Source organism: Miniopterus schreibersii (genome assembly GCF_964146895.1).
Source record: "Miniopterus schreibersii genome assembly, chromosome: 6".
Taxonomy (NCBI): Eukaryota; Metazoa; Chordata; class Mammalia; order Chiroptera; family Miniopteridae; genus Miniopterus; species Miniopterus schreibersii.
The window spans coordinates 74,339,394-74,360,107 of record NC_138107.1 but is presented as its reverse complement, the minus strand read 5'-3'; the positions used below and the strand labels follow the sequence as shown (position 1 = coordinate 74,360,107).

At 41.1% G+C, this 20,714-nt stretch overlaps 1 protein-coding gene across 1 annotated transcript in view; it reads right to left on the bottom strand.

The window, feature by feature from the left end:
• ARFGEF3 (ARFGEF family member 3) overlaps positions 1-20,714 on the bottom strand; it is a 109,048-nt gene that overhangs the window by 84,668 nt on the left and 3,666 nt on the right. Inside the window, exon 2 of the mRNA XM_081140141.1 lies at positions 18,520-18,571. Coding sequence (XP_080996267.1) covers positions 18,520-18,571 — 52 coding nt within the window. The remainder of the gene's footprint in view (positions 1-18,519; positions 18,572-20,714) is intronic.

Below are 20,714 nucleotides of genomic sequence, written 5' to 3'. Positions count from 1 at the left end.
AATACGAAAAACCAATAATCAATTACATTAAGCGATTGTTTTTTATGCACAGGCATGTGCCAATTCAGCCTTGCCTAACTTAATAAAGGCAGGGGCCCCAGGTTTCATGTCCTGAATGCCATTACTTCCTAAAGAAGAAGGATTAGCAGTGCTGCACATGGACAAGGGAGACGGCATCCTGAGACACGGTGTCTGGTCACGTCAGGGAGACTGAGCCGATTTCCTTAACTGCATTATCACGGTTCACAGATCAGCTTCCCTGGGCCGGAAGATACCAATGGGCAAAGGGAAATCAAAATAGATGAACAGGGGAAAAGTCAGGATTTACCAAAAATTACCTTTCAATACGTGCACAAACATGGACTTCAAGTAAAACCAAATGCTTTCCTGAATGTGAGGCTGATTCCCCTTTGACGCACCTCATGGGAAGGAGCGCAAAGGTACCTTCGATTTCTAAGGTCTGCTGATGCTCTCCAAGTCTCGGATTCAGTTATCTAAGCCATTTATTCAATAGCTGAATTCCTTCACATAACAATCATGACTCTGGTTGAAAACCAGTGGCTTCTATGTGCAAAGTGCCAAGCTACACACATCCATACTTACTATTTTATTTAATTATAACTTTTGAAAGTGAAGATTGGTTAACAAAACTAAGCGATTAGATTATCTGCTCAAGGTCACATGTTTGTAAATGTTAGAGTTGTGATTTAAACTTAGACCACCTGTCTTCAAAACCTATGATCCTAGGCCTCCACCACAATGTCTAAACCAGCAGTCAGTTCCCCTCCACCATGCCCCCCGCCCTATGGCACACTGCTTTAAAAATAGCAAGCCAGAGTAAAGTGCAGCAGAGGAAGTATAGTCAATAATATTGTAATAACTATGTAATTATGCCAGATGGGTACTAGCTTTATTGGGGTGATCACTTTGCAAGGCATATAAATGTCCAGTCACTATGCTGTATACCTGAAACTAACATAATATTGTATGTCAACTGTAATTTAAAAATAAATTTTAAAAATAAGTAAATAACAGCAATCCAAATGTCCTCCAGGTGAAAAGACTGGGGACAGGCATCGAACAAGTCATGTAAATTATCTTATTTTGACTGGTCCTGCACGAAGTGATGCATTATATTTGACAGTTGGTATGCAGTTGAGAACCGATGGGCAGTTTAGATGGGTGGAAAAAGTGAGGCTCTGGAGCCAGCTGCCGGGTTCAAGCTACAGCCATCATTTTCCTAGTCGTCACGACCTTTCCTAACTTGAGTACAAAAGGTTTTTCACCTCCTTGTTGTGATATTACAGATGTTATTTTGCATGCTTCTGAATACTGAAGCTTTAAACAGTTTGTACCGACACTGATGGATTTTCCTTGACTAAGCTTTGCCGGAGCCATTCCACCGAGAGGATTGGTACTGAATTGGTTCCTTAATTGATTTTCTCTGCCGTACAGTTAAAATATTTCCATTTCATTTCTATTTTCAACTCTGTTTTTAAAAAATTATTTTTCATAACAAAGATTAGCGTTATCCTTCAGGAACTGTTTTAGACCCTAGAGATACAGCTGTCAATGACATAAAATCCCTTTCTCCTGCAGGCCTTCAAGATTCCTTAACAAGCCTAGTGCAATTATTAAGTTGAGCAAGTGAAATTCCCATCTTTGTAGATTGAAAAGGGTTGCGTATTGGCAGTTTTATATGATTCAATCTATTGAAAAGAATCCTAAATAATATAACATGGTTATGCCCATATTTTCCCTCAAGATATAAACTTTTATTATCTATCATTATATTATAAAAGGCATATGTATACATTAAAAAATCTGAACAGTACAAGGGATATACAGCAATGAAAATCAATTGGGGCACTATCTAAGAAAGAGCTGGGTTGAATATTGATGATGGGTATTTCCAGACAGTGGCGTGAGAGAGCTTTTCTTTTTCTTTTTTTAAGACTTCCTATTTGTATCAATTTTTATATAATAACTCTAGAGAATACCAGCATAATCTAAAGAAAATATATTTTAAAGCTACAAAGCCATTGGCTCCTCACAAAAATAGCCATCAAATTGTTTCCTTCTCTTGTTCAACTCAAAAAGGTAAGTGAATTTGCATGCATAGAGACAAAATATAAAATATGGAACTCACTTTCTTCCATTTCTTTCTGGTACTTACATCGATGATCTAGGCATTCTTTATAGCTATTACACCCGCTGTTCTTGTCCATAAAGAAAACCAACCTTCAGTTACATTATGGACTTCACTGTTCTAACAGATTTTTAAAAAATTTATGTTTATTGTTGAAAGTATTACAAATGTCCTTCTTTTTTCCCCCATTGACCCCTCCACCCTGCTCCTGTCCCCTCCCCAGGCCTTCACTGCACTATTGTCTGTGTCCATGGGTTATGCATTTGTTTTTGTAACAAATGGACAACTACTGGCAATTAAGTAGGCTTACCAATCATCTGAAAAATTTTAAATACTATCTAGATTTTCTTTTCTATTTAATGTGTCCAATTTTAAAAATAAGCTGCAAAAGAATAGAAGTAACATAAATATAAAAAATATTTTGTTACATTATCATAGAACGGGTTTTTTATTTTAAAATTTTCACCTAATATTTTTGCAATATTTAAAAAATACAAAATACTATTGGTCAAGAAAACAATTTATAAAAAAGAGTAAATTTTTACTCATTTTGAAAATTTCCCCCAGTTTTATTGAGATACAATTGACACATAACATTGTATAAGTTTAAGGTCTACATCATAATGATTTCATATACGTAATATTTTAGAATGAGCACCACAATAAGCTTATTAATATCCATCACTTCACAGAGCTTTAAGATCAACTCTCTCAGTAACTTTCAAACATACAATATAGTATTAACTACAGTCACCAGATTGAACATTACATCCCTAGAACTTGTTTGTCTTTGAAAAAAATTAAAGATGAGCACCTTCATCACAAGAAGCTAAAAGGGAAGGGAAAGGCATTTACAACATGGAAATAAGCACAGGCATCCCTGAAAATTAACCAAAGTAATAAAAAAAATTTAATCTCCCATCTGTCTTAGGTTCTCCCCCAAAACAACCCAGCACATGAAAGCCAGTGCAACCCCCCCCCCCCCCTTCTCTTAGGACAAGTACAATCAAGACCTGCTTCCGTCTGAATAGCAAACTCAGACATAAAATGTGCAGGCCGGCAGGTCCCAGAAAATGTAAGAGTCTGTATCCTTCACTCTTTTATTGACTTTTTATCTACAGCAATAAAACATCAAGCCTTAAAGTGTCAAATTTAGCCCAAGATATAGAAGCTAAGCATCAGGCTAGTGTGAATACACGGAAAGGGGAAGGCCAGTACCTAAAGCTGAGTCCTCAGGGCCAAGGAAAACTGCGCCATTCAAGGCTAAGAACAGCTCATCGCACACATGCTCAGGTCCTGTCTTCACGTCCACTGTCTGCACAGATGCCGCCCTCCTTCACGCTTCCGTGGGACCCTACTGGCACTCCCAGCACCCCTCCTGGTAGGGCGAGAGCCTCCCACCCCCATCACGCAGGGTACAGTGGCTGCTTACGCAGGTGGTTAGGAATATTGACAAATAACTGTGGAGGACAATTTATTAACCCTCCTTGGCTCACAATCAACTGGTAATGAATGTCCTTGTGAAATCGTCTACTAAATAAGTAGACTACCTTACTAGTATTACAATGGCATATTAAATTAAAAACCCGAGACCATACCTTCAAAGAGGAGATCTCCAGGGTTTTATGCCAATTTCTGACCAACTGGTAGAATCATAACTGTTATGAATGAGGAAAATATTAACATGACTTTTTTTTCCCTATGGTACATTAATTTGATGGAATTTTAATGGCTCTTAAAATGTTTTTAAAGAACTCTTAATGAAAAAAAGTTTTATATAACAGTAAATGAAAGTAGCAAGTTACAAAATATTACATAGGATGTGACCTAATTTTCATTACATACACTCAGAAGACAATAATCCAAATATTAGGATTTATTATCTCCAGGTGCTCTGACTTTTACAGCCAACTGTTAAGAGTTAGAATTCAGACTTTTACCAGTTATTACTGGGCTTACCCTCTGTAGGCCTCAATCTTATCTACAAAATAGGGATGTAATAAAACCTAGCTCATAGTTCCAGTAACATGGCATTGTCTGTCAACAACTGTATTTTCTAGGCTTTTGAATTTTCTATAGAAAGAACATACTTCACAATGTGAAAACATTACTTTGTTTCTCAGGGTGTATTATTTGTGTATTCTCTTATTTTCTAAATAATTTTTAATTGTATTTATATTATAGGCCAAAATTGTACTTTTTAGATTCCTATCTTGCACCACTCACAAAAATTAACTTGAAATGGATTACAGACTTAAACTATAAAACTCTCAGAAGAAAACATAGGAGAAAAGCTCCTTGACATTGGCCTTGGTGACAATTTTTTGGATATGACAACAAAACACAGGCAACGAAAGTAAAAATAAACAAGTTGGGACGATATCAAACTAAAAAGGCTCTGCACAGCAGAAGAAATAATCAACGAAATGAAAAGGCAACCTACAGAATGGGAGAAATTATTTTCAAACTTTATATCTGATAGACGTTAATGTCCAAAATATATAAGGAACTCATAAAACTCAATAGCAGAAAAACAAAACAAATAATCTAATTAAAAATGGGCAAGGACTCTGAATAGATAGTTTTCCAAAGATGACATACAAAAATGGCCAACAGGTACATAAAAAAAGTGTTCAACATCACTAATCATCAGGAAAATGCAAATAAAAACGACAGTGAGGTTATCATCTCAGACCTGTTTGAGTGGCTACTATCAAAACACAAGAGATAAGTTTTGGCAAGGATGTTGAGAAAAGGGAACCTCTGTGCACTGTAGGTGGGAATGTAAACTGGCATAGCCATTATAAAAAAATATTGTGGAGGGTCCTCAAAAAATTAAATATAGCAATCCTATTTCTGGGTATATACACAAAGGAAACGAAATCGGTACCTCAAAGAAATATCTACATTCCCATGTTTATCACAGCATTGTTCAAAATAGCCAAATTACGGAGACCACTTAAGTCCATCAAAAGATGGATGGATAAAGAAAATGTGATATTTATCTATCATCTATCTATCTATCTACCTACCTACCTATCTATCTATCATCTATCACCTAGATCTCCAGATAGATATGACAGATAGATAAACAACGGAATATTATTCAGCCATAAAGAAGGAAACTGTGTCATTTGCAACAAGGCGGATGAACCCAGAAAACATTATGTTAAATGAAATAAGCCAGAGGCAGAAAGATAAATACTGTATAAGCTCACTCATATGTGGAATCTAAAAAAGTCAAAGTCACAGAAAGAGAGAGTAGAATAATGGTTGCCAAAGGCTGGTGTGTGGGGAAAGCGGAAATGTTTGTACTCCCAGCAGAAACTTAGAAAATGCGTGAGTTCTGGGGCATAGCATGGTGACTACAGTTAACACTGCTGTATTGTATACTTGAAATCTGCTAAGGGAGTAGGCCTCAAGTGTTCCCACCACACATGAAAAATCTAACTACGCGAGGTGCTGGATGTGTTAACTTGATGGTGGAAATCATTTCACAGTGTATACAAATACCAAATCTTCACACTGCACACCTTAAACAGGTTCAAATTTTTTTGTCAATTATACCTCAATATGACTGGGGAAAAGAAGACACCTTTTTATAGCCTGAAGTTGCAGTCTCTGTCCCCTGTGAAGAGCTCACAATTCTTTCTCCGTGGGCACTGAAAATTGCGTTCAGCCCTCCACGTATAGAGATCACTCCCCTTAAGCAATTCCTTTTGGCAGAAAGCATCAGATAGAGAACAATGATGTAAAATTTTATTTTCCCATAAACAGCAACTTTTCCCAGCAGTAATATGTCGGTGGTGTTTCAACGACTGACTATCCCAATAGATTCTGCACTCCAAGCGCATTTGTAAAATACGCCTTGGGTGAAAGCCAGAAAGGCTGCTTTAGTTCCTTATTTGCTGTCTGCTTTCAACATATTCCAGAATCTGAATTTCTCTCTGCCAGCCTGAGGAGTCAGCTGAGTAAGAGCTACATTAATCTGCTGCTCGACAGCTTCAGCTCTGGCACTATCTGATGTGAAGACCAGGCTGTTCTCAGGATAAGGTGAGTTTTAAAGGCTCGATTTGACATTGGGCACTAGTTACCCTTCAGCCTGTTTGAAACCGCCTCGCAGCCCAGTCGCCCTTAAGGCAGCTGTATTTGTAACAATACATCAGCTAAAGGATACTTTCTTCCTCTCAAGGTAATATCAAATCTGTTACCTAATCACATGACCTTCCTACATGAAACGTGGACTGGAAGAAAAACAAATAGGCCCACAATTTTTTTTTTATGCACTGAAAAGGCAGTAGCAGACGGTTCTCTTAGTCACTTGGAATAATTAAAGACTAAAAGATGGTAGAACTTGGACAGTACAAGCTGCCTGACAACAATCCACTCAAGGGCACGAAAATGGGACAGTAAAGGACTGAGAGCTCTGACTCAACCAGGAGGACTGTCTAGATCCTGTCTCCTGGGTGTTAACATAAGTCGGCCTGATATTATCATTCTCTGCATTCGTATCCATCCGAGACCACAAACAGCCATTTCCAACAGGCTGGGCTGTAAATGCCCTGAATCCAGGCAGCGCCTTAGTGAGTCTGCAAAGTCCATGATGTGTGGGTGCCCACAGAACTCAGTGATGGCAAGCGGGGATCCTGAAGGCTGCTGAAAATGTTCACATGGAAGAAGGAGAAATGTGTCAATAAATGTATCAAGTGTTCAAGTATTTGAATCACTGTAATTGTTATTCTGCTATGATTATCTTCATTGGTAAAATCCCACTACATAGATGCTTCTAGCTAAAGGAAACTGTCTCTCCTTCTAAAAGGTTAAAAAAAAAAGGAACCGCACTTTTTTTCTCTCCTAACATCCGTGGGAGAGATTCCTGAACTGCAGAAAACGGAGTAATTGGCTCCGCCACCTAAACTCTTTCGGCTGCACAGATGCCTTGTTACCAGGGTGACGCGACATCCTAGTGGCATCCTGCTGTTTTCCCCCGTGTGAGAGGAGGCACCGAGGCACTCTCCGTTCCAGCCTGGGAAGGCAGGGACACACTAGCGGGGCCAAGATGACCAGGAACAGTGCTGCTGAAAGGCTGAAAGACAGGGTCAAGTCAACCTGGGAAATGAAGGTTCTCAACTTCACGGGCACTTACTCGTCACCACTGTTCACAGCCTCAGGAGGCGGTTGTCCTCTCTCTCTGGAGACACAGAGGGACCCAATATCCATATTCAGGCCGGGCTCTACCCAGTCATCCCCAGAAAGCCAGAGCCATCCTTGCTGGGTGCCAAGGCGGCTGGGCCTGCCCAGCGGAAAGCTCAGGGCGTCTGAGCACAACTTCCCTGCTCTGGTTAAGTGTGACAGCAATAAGGAAAGATCACGGCGTCACAGAAGGCAATGGGCCTATTACGAGAACTCTGGCCCAACTTAGAGGTTTGTGGTTTCGTTTTGGCCAACAAATGAAGGGTACAACCCTGGGCATGTTACTTAGCTCTTTCTGGAGTGTAGTTTCTATTCACAAGATACTAGGACGGTTCTGATTTTCCTAGGCTACTTCAAAAAGATGGGAAGGACACACTGAGTAGGCATATGAAAGAGCTCTGAAAGCAAACACTTTTTGAAATACGAGGGAGGCCAGTGAGAAGAGCAGTAGTCTAAGGCAATGAGCTCTCTTCTTTTGTCCTGGCTCAGACACTTGTGCTCTCTAGAAGCCTCAGCGTCTTCCCTGCCAGATGGGGATCTCTCCATCGCCTCTTCCAATTCTAACAGCCTCTACTTGGAAATGGGTGGCTAGCAGTCTTAGCAGCCTTCGTCTTAGCAGCTAGATTCCAACTGTGCTTTAGCTGACGGTGTAGTTAGCCTCAAGTGGGAGATCAAGATTGGCCTAAGTCTTTCCCAACAATCCTGTTTCCTGCTTTTCCAGCCTCCCTTGTGGCTCTGAAAATTTGGTGTCCTCCCCCACCCCATCAACTACCACCCTCACCGTGGACTGCCACAAGAGAGGCCAGCTAAAGAAAAGTCTTGATATTTGTCTTTCTCTGCCTGGCAAGGGATGGGTGTGGGGCCAAGGGGGTCAATGGGGAAAAAAGGGAACATCTGTAGTACTTTCAACAATAAAGATACATTTTTTTAAAAAAGAAAGAAAGAAAAGTCTTGAGTCTGTAAGTAAAAATGGAAGAATCCACTGATGGGGGCATTCAATTACAGTTCCCTCATTTTAGATGCCAGGATTTATTTTACAGAACGTTCAGAACGGCCAGTGAAGTTTTCCAGACCCTGTAGCCCGGCTCACCTGTTTCTGATTCCCAAGGACCAATTAGGCCTCTTTGTATTCTGAGGAATCACAAATAGCACTACTTAAATCCAGATTCTTATCTGCTCCTTTGTTCTCAGAGCCCAGTTCTATGTAAACTCACACTTGGACACTCAGCACTTAAGGGGGAAAAACAAGCCTTAATCATGGTGCAAACTACCAGAACACAGTGAGCTACCTGACCGGTGACATTTCACTTATGGTTTGTCGCACATTCTGCAAAGTACCATCTCCATTATGAGACATCTTACAGAATCTTCATATGACCCCAGTAAGAAGTACATTATTTGCTGGACTATTATAGGGTTATTTCCATAGTGAGGGGAATGGCTGAAGTATAACATGACCCAGTTCCACAGGCCTGTGAGAGAGAGAACAGGGAGGCCCCTCCCTCCGAAGCATAAAAGCGTGACTGCTACGTGGGTCTTAGGGTTGGGGAGCCCAAGGCAAGGCCCAGAGAAGGCAGGGCTCAGAGCAGCTCCTGCTCTCAGGTAAGAGGAAGGCCTGGTGACTCTTAAGGAAGAATGTTTTGAGATTCTGGCATTTAAATGGCAAAGAAATGTTTCTCAAAGTATATATTCACCCCAAAATGTATACACACTTGAACAGCTGATAACTCAATTTTCACTCCTTTTCAGGTTTAACTGATTTGAAATAATCAGTGAAGCGAGACTAAGCTTTGAACAAAGAAAATTTATCTTGAAGTGCAACTAGACTTTTTTTTATGGGGATACATAAAAGATACAGTTTACAGTACAAAACCGGCAACAGTTGAAGAATTGAGGACGCACAAATACCGGATGAAATGATTTTTGATGCTGGCGATTCCAGTGCTTCCCATTATCAGCAGTGCCTGGACCAGAACGGTCATTAGTTAGAAAACAGGCACTGACAAAAAAAAGTATGCATTTTTGTAGATTCTTTTAAATTTTGAAAATGAACTGGAGGTTAATAAACACTGACTTTATAATCATTCAATGTGTGTATGGGACACCATATACATATGTGTGTGTGCATATATATATGTATATATATATGCACACACACATACACATATACACACACACACAACAAACTATTATTCCATTATAAAAAGAAGGAGATCCTGCCATTTATGACAACATGGATGAAACTTGAAGGTATTATGCTAAGTGACGGAAGTCAGAGAAAAACAAATACAGTATAACCTAACTTACATGTGGAATTTTTTTTAAATGAGCACATAGAAACAGAGAGTAGGCTGGTGGTTGTCACAGATGCGGGGGTTGGGGGTGGAGGGGCAGGAGATGGGTGAAGGAGGTCAAAGGGTACAAACTTTCAGCTATAACATGAGTAAGTTCTGGCATGGTAATTCTAGTTAATAACATTGCATTGTAAACCCAAACGTTGTTAAGACAGTAAATCCTAAAAGTTTCCACCACACAAAATGGTAACTATGTGAGCTGACAAAAGTGTTAATTAATCTTATTGTGGAATTCATTTCACAATATATACTTAAACCACTACATTGCACACCTTAAACTTACAAAATGTTACATGTTGATTATATCTCAATAAAGCTGTCGGAGGAGCTAAAGCAGAGGCTCTTTTAGACAGGAGGTGGCACACAGGCATGCGGAGCCTTGCAGGAGAGACCCAGTTTGCCTCTGTGATCTGCAATGGGGTTTCTCTAGATCTATCTCCTCTGTATCTCCTGGTCCATCAGTGATCACATTGGGGAAACAGAGGCACCTCACCAGTGCTCATCTCCTTTATAGAAGCTGACAAGCAATGTGAGTAGCTCATGGTCCCAATGGTCATACATGGGAGAACCAGGACTCAGTGTAGTTCGGTTAGCTGTTTACTTCCCCCCAGCAAGTGGTGGCTATTGGAGGGGAGAGAGTTTGTGTCTGGTTCTCCACTGTGTTCACAGTACAAAGACTGTTGCTTGCTTGGCTCTGACCCCAAACCCTGGACACCTGTCCCCACCTGTCACTACTTCCTCCATGAGAGCCCAGATCCCCCTCCACAGTCTCCAGTGGAGATGGCGACATTCAAGACTGAGTATTCAAGATGTCGACATTCAAGGCAATCATCACGAACAAATATTTATAAAGGCGTCCACTGTACTGCACACTTGGGTGCACACACCTTAAACTAACAATCGTTTTCTTTCATAATCAAATATCCTGTTGACTTTCAATTACATCTATACTTTTACTATCTCTGAAATGCTTGAGTGCCTCCCTCCCCCTTTTCAGCAAATGTCATGTTACTGGTTCTGTTTTCCACATCCAGGCTGATTTCAGAGCTGGAGTTAAAACCCCGTAGGGTCCTGCAGCAGCCGTCCCACAGCTCAACCCTGGGGGGGAGGGGCTCTGTGCCCAGCCCCCTCCCCCTGCCCTTTCTTCCTCACCCCCAGGACCCACGCACAGCTGAAGGCAGGCTCCTGGTTTCTTTTCTACCAACAGTCCTGAAATTAGCATACAAAATCTTTTTTGTCTTTGAAGGATTTTCCAGGCAGCTGGTAAATAAATACAGCAAAACAAAAAGGGGTTTACAAAATAAAGCAGGCATATGGGGAAGTTAGAGTTTCAGGAGGGATAAAAATCTTTGAAATACAACCTGGACTTCATTAAACTAAAAATTAAACCAGGTTTGCTCCTACTCACAATATTAGCTATTCTAGATGCATTCCTTTAGGTTAGGCCTAAAAATGAGGCCTACGTGAATCTTCTCTTGGCAGTCCTGCAGGTTTGCTCGTCTTAACCCTCCCTAGAGATAGCACCTTAGCTGCTACTTGGCCTTTTCCCTCAGTCAGAAGCTTGGAAAGGGTAGAGTTAGCTATTTAATCACGTAATCGCTCAGGCTCCGCCACTGGGAATTCACATCAATTCTAGGCTAGCGTCTGTTTTACCTGAACGTCTCCTTCTGCCTTACAGAGAGGAAAAATCAATTGAGGTCATTTCCTGGCAAAGTCATGTATACACACGAATCACAACAGCTCTACTAATTCATGGCTCTCCCCTAAATCTGAATACAGGACACATATTCCCCTTTTAAGAGCACTGGCTCCTTGGAAATTGCATTTAAAGTTATTCCAATACAAGGTGATCTTACCCATATTTCTACATTAGTAAGTTGCACTCATGAATGAGCAGTGGCTAAATATAGCAGATTCCTCAAGAATTCTTTTTAATAATGGTGCTTCATCAAGTAATTTACTGCATGAAATTTAGCTTTATATATCTCAGCTTTTCACATAAGTTACAAGTAAGAAAAAATAAAAGTCTGTGTTAAATTTATATTGGAAAAGGTAATAGTCTGTAATGGGTTAAGACGGTGAACTTTGGAGTCCAACAGTTCTGACTATCCTGGGTTGGCTTGAGGGGTCTCTCCAAGCCTCAGTGTTTCCCCAGCCTCACAAGAAGTGCTGTCAGGACTGAGACCAGCACCTAAGAAAGCCCCTGGGACATAGTAAAGGCTTCAAAAATGGTAGCTTATGTTCTAATGTGTCCCAAATTTAGTTGGGAAAATGTGAATTATCAGGCTATTATACGTGCTAAGAAGCATCATGTTAACAGAGTACTGGACTATAGAAGTAGGTTAAGTGGTAAAGGGAGATCTGTTGTGTCAAATTTATTGGCCTTAACTTGAAAAAGATATAGCAGGTATTGAGTAATTACACAATGCTACTGATTGATAAACAGTTCAACTATACATAGATATGCAGTGAAACAAAAATACAATAAAATATAAACTATTTAATAAACAAAGATGTCCAAAGCAACTAAGTATGACGCTAGTCTTTGCACCATGCCTTACCCAGGAGAAAAGTCCTAGAGGATGAAAAAGAGAGATACCAACACTTCACTGAGCCACTTACATCACTGAGTCGATGAGCTCAGGTCCCTATCCATCTCTCACAGTCCATTTTTATAACCCATCAATACAAACAGTATCTCAGAGGTAGAGCTTGAAATGGAAGCAGGACATTCAGACCTACATTGCCTGTACGTCACAGTTTAATTATGAAAACCAAGCACAGAATAACCTGCCCATCAAAACTCCTACTTACATTCCATTCGAGAGGAAGGAAGAGACTGAAAAAAGGAAATTCATGATTGGATTATTATACTTTTTCAAAATGGACTTATGGTTCTTTCTAACACTTCCCTTTATAGCCAACTGAGTGCTATACAATAAAGACATCAACTTCTTGTCACAAAGGAAGGATAAGCGGCCCGTGGCTGGTTTGTGAACATTAATATCTTGCTCACATCACAAAATATCACTCAAGCCCAATCTCCCCCACATCCTAGCTTGGGCGGGTTATGCGCTTCTTTAATTGACTGCATCACTTAAAAGTGCTTTCAGGTCAGGGGCTATTAACAAGGAGAAGCTTTATAATTGAGAACTAATTGTAGGTCTTTCTTATCAAAGGGAACAGAACATGAAAACCATTAGGACTGGCTTTCAAATAACACACAAACAGCTGTTTGTAAGTTAGGAATAGTATAGCGTTGTTGCTTATGCTATGTTAAAAGGTGACGGGACTATGCTTTGTCATCCATAGCAGTAGGGAGAGGGAAAAGAGAAGCTACATCTTCAGGACACCTTGATTTCTAACACAGACCTCTGCATCCCCTCTGCTAAAGGCTACCCAACACAAAAATGTCGGTTTTGCTCACCTGTTTAGGGTAAGCCTGATCTCCGGAAGCTGGAACAGTTCAGGTGACTCCAGGACAAGCCCTTGCTCACTTAGATGGTGCCCTTGACCCCCAGCAAGGTTGCCAACATCTCCCTCGAAATTTCCTTTCATAGCTCGCTGAGATTAAAAAAAAAAAAATCTCTAACACTGAAAATGAGCCAGGCTTAGAGGAACCAAAGGGTCTGAAACCTCTATTCTTTTTTCCTTTTGTTGTTCTGGTGCAGAATCAGCAAAAGATCAACAGAGCCAACACTTACACTTGTGCGTCTCTGCAAAGAAAAGTCAGCCGTGGTAGGGAGGAAAGGCAGGACCCGGAGAGAGAGGGGACCTCGAGGTGAGTTTACATCCAGGAGAAACACAGATGTTTGCAGTTCGCCTGGAATCGTGCAGAAGCCTCACGAGAAGCATGTGCCCTGCATTTAGGCGAATGTCCTCCATTCAGTCAGCACAAGCTGAAGACCTTCTACCCGGCATCCTGTGCTTCCTCCTCTGGACAGCAGGAGGGACCAAGGGGGGCCCAACACTTCTCCACGACAGGAGAAAGGCAGAACTAGCCACGAGGAGGGCTAACCTGCCTGCCAAAAGCTGCTATTGAGGTATCCTGTCCTCATTCATTTTAAATCACATATAATCTTTCCCAATTGATGTAGGTGTAACTATTTCTTCAACGAAAAACCAAACAAAAACTTTGGACATCCTGTAGAAGTTGCTCCAGAGTTCAAAGCACAGAACTAAAGCACTGAAATAGATAAAAAGCAGCAGAAATCTGTTAAAACAAAACCATACCAAAAAATGGGAAGCTATTACAGATGGTTCTCTCCAAGAATAAATGTTGATGAATGTGCTCCCATCCTGCATGAAAGATCAGTAAGGTCCCCAAATCAAGACAAGGAGGAACATGTCAGTATCTGGGCTGAAAGCAGTTTCTAGATCAGGCAGGCAAAAGAAAGCCGAGGGCTGGGCAGAGGCTCAGCCAGGGGGGTTGGGGGACACATACAGAGAGGAGTGGAAAGAAGGGCCATGAGAATCTTTCTGGGAACTTGAACTGGCAGAAGAAAAGTAATTAGGCTGAGGCTGGCTCTGAAGAATCACAAAGAAGGTAAGCAAATGGCAGCTGGGCCATGGCTGGATAATGGCTGGGACTGTCCCCAAAGGGCACTCAGAAATGCCAGAAAGAGATTCTCTGACAATGGCTGCCTTTTAACAAGATAGACATGGATTCCCTTGACATTTTTATCCCATCTGGACCAGACCTGTTGTAAGTAACTAACCTGGGCTAAGAGCAAGGGGAAGTCCTGGGTTAAAGCAGGATGGGGGTGAAGTTTCTTTAATTCTTTTTCCTTTCTTTTTTTATTGCATCTATTGGGGTGACACTGGTTAAGAAAATTATATAGGTTTCAGGTGCACAATTCCACAACACACCATCTATACACTGTATTGTGTGTTCACCACCCCAAGTCAAGTCTCCTTCCATCACCATCTTTAGTTCCTTAGAATGAAATACTCCAAGTCTGAATATAAAATCAGAAGAACACCAGAAATAGTTTATGAATCTGGTTTCCTTCTCATAAACTAAATATACTTGAGGGGAAAAATTAAATAATTAACCTATCCAAATTCTTTCTCATGAGCAGACAAATATTTACAATGACTAGATTTTTTGAGCAGGTGCTCAAACAGTAAGAAGATGGCGTGTTAAACATAATAACTGCCCAATAAATTTAATTTAAAACAACAAAACAACGACTGGACAGAGTAAGTGCTCTCTGGGTTTAAAAGTGCTCGGAAGACGAATCGAAGGATTAAAGGACTGATTCACAACAGAGGGAGAAAAAGCCCATTACAGGATATTTCCTCATCATATCACTTCCCTGATAATAAAGTAAAATAGTAAATCAGACCATTATTGACTCAATAACTCTTTTTTATTCCTATCATGGCTTATTCCTATACTCTAAATGAGGCTTTAAAAGGCTCCCAGCTATTTCTAATCACGGTCACACCGAAACCTCCTTGTATGGAGTAATTCAATAAATTTACACCCTTGTAACAGTGCTTCCCAGCTATGTATGCTGCATTCGCCTCTGTGGTACAAAAAGTCCCCAGTGCAAGGCTCCCATCTGCTGTCTCGTTCATAAGGTCTCATTCTGTGTCCAGTGGCACCTCGGTTTTCCAACGTCTCCGTCGGCGAACATTTCGTGTTACGAGCGCCATAAACCCGGAGGGAAATGCTTCGGTTTTCGAACTCGCCTCGGAAGTCGAACAGGCCACACGGCTTCCGCTGAGGGCAAGATCCTGAGGCCCAGCTGTGGGCTGTGATCCCTCGGTTTTGGGACGTTTCAGGACTTGAACGGTCTCCGGATTGGATCACATTAGAAAACCCAGGTACCACTGTATATGGATGCCAGACAGACCTCACCACATGCTCGGAACAGAATAATGCACATTCCTTTGCACACAAGGACGGCATAACCAGCTCTTTATCGTAGAATAAAACTCTGAATTATATGCCCACTAATGGTGAACGACGCCTGTACACATCTACCCACAGTTCCCTACCCGGCACCCTGCCCACCAAGTTTCTGACTCCCTCCTACGGGCTGTGTAAGATCGCTCCCTGGCGCTGGGGTACATCTCAGGACCATGGACAAAAATAAAGCTAAATGTCTAACCAGGGGACAAAACATACGAGCCCTGAGGCCCATTAACACTGTATTTTATCCAACTCATCTGGCCACACACACACCAGGAACTGGAAAATGCCAGTTGTCCTTTGAGGAACACTCCCAAACAGTGGACCAGGAGACTCGCTACAGGTTCAACAACCCTTTGGACTGGGAAACAAGCTATTGAGCAGTGTCATCAAAATTTTTGCTCTCGTAGCCTCTAAGAAAATTTTAGGATTCTGGTTATCACGCATTTTAAATTAACATTTAAATTTTTAATTATAATTTTAATTAATTACAAAGGCTATAATTCTGGCATATTGAAATTATTAAAAATTTTAATTAAACCATATCACTTATTTAAATGTTTGTAATGAAATCTAAATACACACCCATTTGAAAACCACCTTCATCCATCAAAAAATACATGAACAAACTCTCTTTTAACAGTAAAAAGGCTGCCTTGTTCTTTTTTCTCCTTGAATTCCTATTTCCAATCCCCTTCCCCACAGAATTTTCTCTCAATATTATGTTTTAATGCTTGAGAGGCTTTCATTTATCTTTTCATTATATTTTTCTATAACAAAAATGTATACAACTGATTTTTTAAAAATCTCCTGTGGCCATAAAGCTAAAAGTGTTCCATTTTCTTCTGGTTTCCACTATCATTACTAGCATGCACAAACAATACAAAAATATCAATAATTACTTCTAAGAATGTTAATGTAGTTAACATGGAAAGGACAATTTTATTAGAAATACATTTCTAAAGAAATGGATACAGGCCCTGGCGGTAGCTCAGTTGGTTGGAGCATCATCCTGATACGCCAAGGTTTTGGGTTCAACCCCCAGCCAGAGCACAAACAAGAATCAACCAATGGAGGCGTAAGTAAGTGGAGCAACAAATCAGTGTTTCTCCCTCTCTCTTCCCCTTCCTCTCTCTCTCTAAAATCAATACGTAAGAATTAAAAAAAATAAATTGATGGAACTAGTTTATTGCCCTCAATTAGTTCATATAGCTATAAGGATGAGTGTTCCTTATAGCTATAATAAAGTGGGGCTTACCATCAATTTCATACCTTTTTTCCCCCACTTTTATATATGTATAAGCAGTAAGAAATCTTGTTTACATAAATAAGAACTGAATGGAGACTTATCCAAAAATGTTTTTACCTAATATCTTACAACCAGATTAAGTCCTTCAATTTTGCTGAAGGCCAAGAAGTAAAAATTAACCTACAAAAAGATGTGTGATCATCTTTTTCCATCCCCTTAACCAACACAGACACTAATATTTTCATAGCCCTTTGTTAGTGGGAAGAGAGTTTTGTCCCCCAGGACAACACACCGAGGATTCAGGGTGGGATGGGTAACAGCTGTGCCTCTCCTTTGTAAAGCAGGGGAAGGGCGACTTAAGAGGTGAGACGGAAAAGATGCGGCAAAATCAATCTGGAAGCCAATCAGTTTTAAGAAAGGGTGCCTACAGAAGTTGGGGACCAGGAAGTAATCTCCCTAAACTACCCATGCTTTGTGTCTCTTGGAGAGTCTTCACATTCTCCCGTGAGCACCAACACCCCAGCTGGCATTCCCCTCCTCCAGGCAAGAATGTTGCTGCCAGATGCCTGTCCGTTTGCAGGCATTATGCACACAGAACTACACTTGGTTTGATTAACACATGAATTCCCTTACAATAGATCAGCCTGTAGCAGAGCTGCACGAGAAGTAATAATTTTTTAAAAAAGACAGAAACATAATTATTGTTCAATCTACTTGAAAAAATAGAAAATACCTAATAAATCATAGTGTCCTGAGAGTACAGAAACTATACTCAACAAAATACTGTAAATTCAGTATTTTTAATAATTGCAAAGAAAACCTGGAAACAATCCAAATGTCCAATAATAAGAAAGCTACTACACAATTATGTTACAGCAGACATATAATGGAAGAATGCACGATATTTTAATTCAAAGAACATATACTGACATTAGAAAGTGTTCTTCATATGATGTTGACTAAAAAAACAAACAAGCAGGAAACAAACTTGTAAATAAAATTTCACAATTATTTGTAAAGATATGTGTGTGTGTGTGGGGGAAGCCTGTTTAAAAATTTATTTAACTGCTCAGTGGTTGTCCTCAGGTGGTGTAACTATGGACTACTTTCTTATTTGTTCTTTCCAAATTTTCCACAAAGGGCATGTATTTCTCATGATCATGGGGAATAAAAAAATGAGGGCAATGAGGAAGATATGGAAATAGGCTCACTGTCTCAGGGCTGCTGCCGGTGGCTGCAGAGTTCGTGAGATCGGTCCAGCCAAGGAGCCAGTGAGAGCTTGAATCCACCCCGCAGAGTGTAGGGCTGCATCTCCCCAGGGGGGCACCATTTCCTAATTCACTGTAGAAGATACTGTCCATTGTCCACACCCTCACTCAGGCTATAGTCATTTCTGTCCTTGACTATTACCTTTTCATCCCTGACTTCCACAGCTGGTTCCTCCGGCTCAACGCTTCCCTTACTCCACAGACAAGTGGAAATCAGTGCAATCAGGTTCCTATCATGCCAACCTCATGAAAGAGCCCCGTCCATGCATGCAAAATAGCCATCAGTCAGCAAGTGTCGTGCTATCAATAAATGAGGTTCTCTGGGCTTTCAGGAAAACATAGTGCGCAATTTTTCTCCCACTGTTACACAACTCCAGTCTCCTTACCTCAGCAAGTGTGGAGGGATCTTGACAATGGTATCCACACCACCCAGGGTTTCTGCAAAAGGAAATTACAAAGCTAAAAATAAATATGTACAAAGTTAGAATCTGCATTGTACGTAATTTCACTGTTAATTTCTTTTTCCCCCAGAAATCTCTATTATTATAAAGTAGTCAATTCTCTGATTACAAATCTTTCATACTTAAAAATACTTCTCCCCTGATAGCCCCAGAGATGTCTCCAGGGAAGGTTAAAAATTAGGACATATTTCCCTATAGAGGCACAGAATGAATAATGAATAGTTAAACTCCTAACCTGAATCAGACTGCCAATTTAATCTAGCTACAACTGACTAAAATACTGTATTCTTGCAATAAAAACAGAGAAAGAAAAGTTGTTTCCTTGAAACTATGGCTTTAATACCCTTAAATAATGGCCTATACGGGAGAGACTTACAAGTTCATGAAGCATTTTATGTAACATCTCATTATTCCTGCACACATTTATGACACAGTATATTGAAACTTTTTTTAATCACACTATAATTAGAAATACTGATTGGGAGGCTCACCCCAAATCTCACTAATTCAATGTCGATATTCAATCCTTTATTTACCATTGTTGTGGATACTCACACTAATGCTACCTCCAATTGTAGAGGTAATGAAAAGGTCACTATTCTTTTCTAAGAAAAAACAAAAAACTGTTCTATTTCAAAAGCTCCAACTTGTCTCCAGTTTTTCAGCTCAAATTGTGCCGACTCCTCTCTTCACCGCTTAGAGTTAACAAGCCCTGTCAATCTGACCCATTTTTACTGGGGAAGGAGAAACATCTCTCCCAACCCTGCTAAGAGAGCAGAGGGTGCAATGGACACCAAATGTGTCCCTGGGACTCAGGCGTAAACATGATGATAGGATCTGGTCCTGTTGTGGCCAATGGGCTGAAACATAGGTGTAAGCAAGGCAATCCACAAAACAGAAAGATGGAATCGGCAGGATCATTTGTGCTGTGGCCACAGGGCCAAGGGAAGCAGTGAAAGGACTGAGCTCAGTCCTTAAGACGAGATAGAGAAATCCTTAGCAAGAAAAGGCAGAGGGCAGCTCAAAGGCCACACAGGTCAGCACGGCCCTGCAGTCAGCACTCAGGGCCAGCGACCAGGACAACTTGATACTGCTCCCCACGGGATGTTCTGACACTGAACAACCAAATTGCCATGATTTTTCCCAGCAGAGAGAAGGGGTTTCTATTTAATTCAGGATGTGCAGCAGAGCCCAGTTCTACAAATGCCAGAAAAGCTAGAAGGGGAAAGAGAAAGGGAAGTGACATCAAGTGGAGACGGGAGTAGGTAGTGGCACTGGGCTTTGGAGGGCAGAGCACAGGTGTGGGCTGGGGATATACACGTGGGCATCACATTCGCAGAAAGTGAACTGCGCTGTGGGTATGGGTGTGTTCACTCCAGCAGGGCTGCGAGTGAGAGAAGAGACTCAGGGCGAACGCCTGCAAAACTCACTTAGGCTGGGAAGAGGAGCTGGAGCTGGCAAGACAGGGCGAGGCCCTGGAGGCCACGATAAAGCGGGTGCCCGGCATGCTCAGTGGGCCAAGAGGACCTGCAGGGCGGGTGGAGGACCGTCTGCTAGGCGGGGGTCTGGGCACGTTATTCCTCACCCAGAGCCAGTAGGATGAGGGAGGAGGCGGTCAGGTCGGAGTGAGCTGCAGAGTGAGTGGAGCCGTGGACAGGCTCACTACAGACACTCTTTTAGAAGTTTGGCTGTGAAGGGAACAGAAACTGTGGCTGGAAGGAAAAGTGGGTGGGAAGATAGAGGGAAGGATGGGTGTCGATAGACTATCCTTCTTCTGCTATTTGGTGTCCCAGTCTCAAACTTTCTTTCTCCTTTCCTCCCTTTTCCAAATCCATTCCATATGAGTCCCTGATATAAGTAAAAAAAAAAAATTTCTAGAATGAGGGCCTGGTCCCTTCCAGTTTAATGCTGTGCCATTCCATTTCACCCTGCCATTCCCAGCTCACAGTCCTCCAGGACTGCTTGTTCTCGAAAGAGAATGCTAGTCTTTCTGGCTCTCCACAGGCTGACTCCTCCTTTAGTCTTTTCTATTCCCTGGTCAGACCTTTTCCTCAATGACAAAAAAAATCTAACAAACTAGATAGCTCAAAATAGAGGACAGACACATATATATTCTTTGA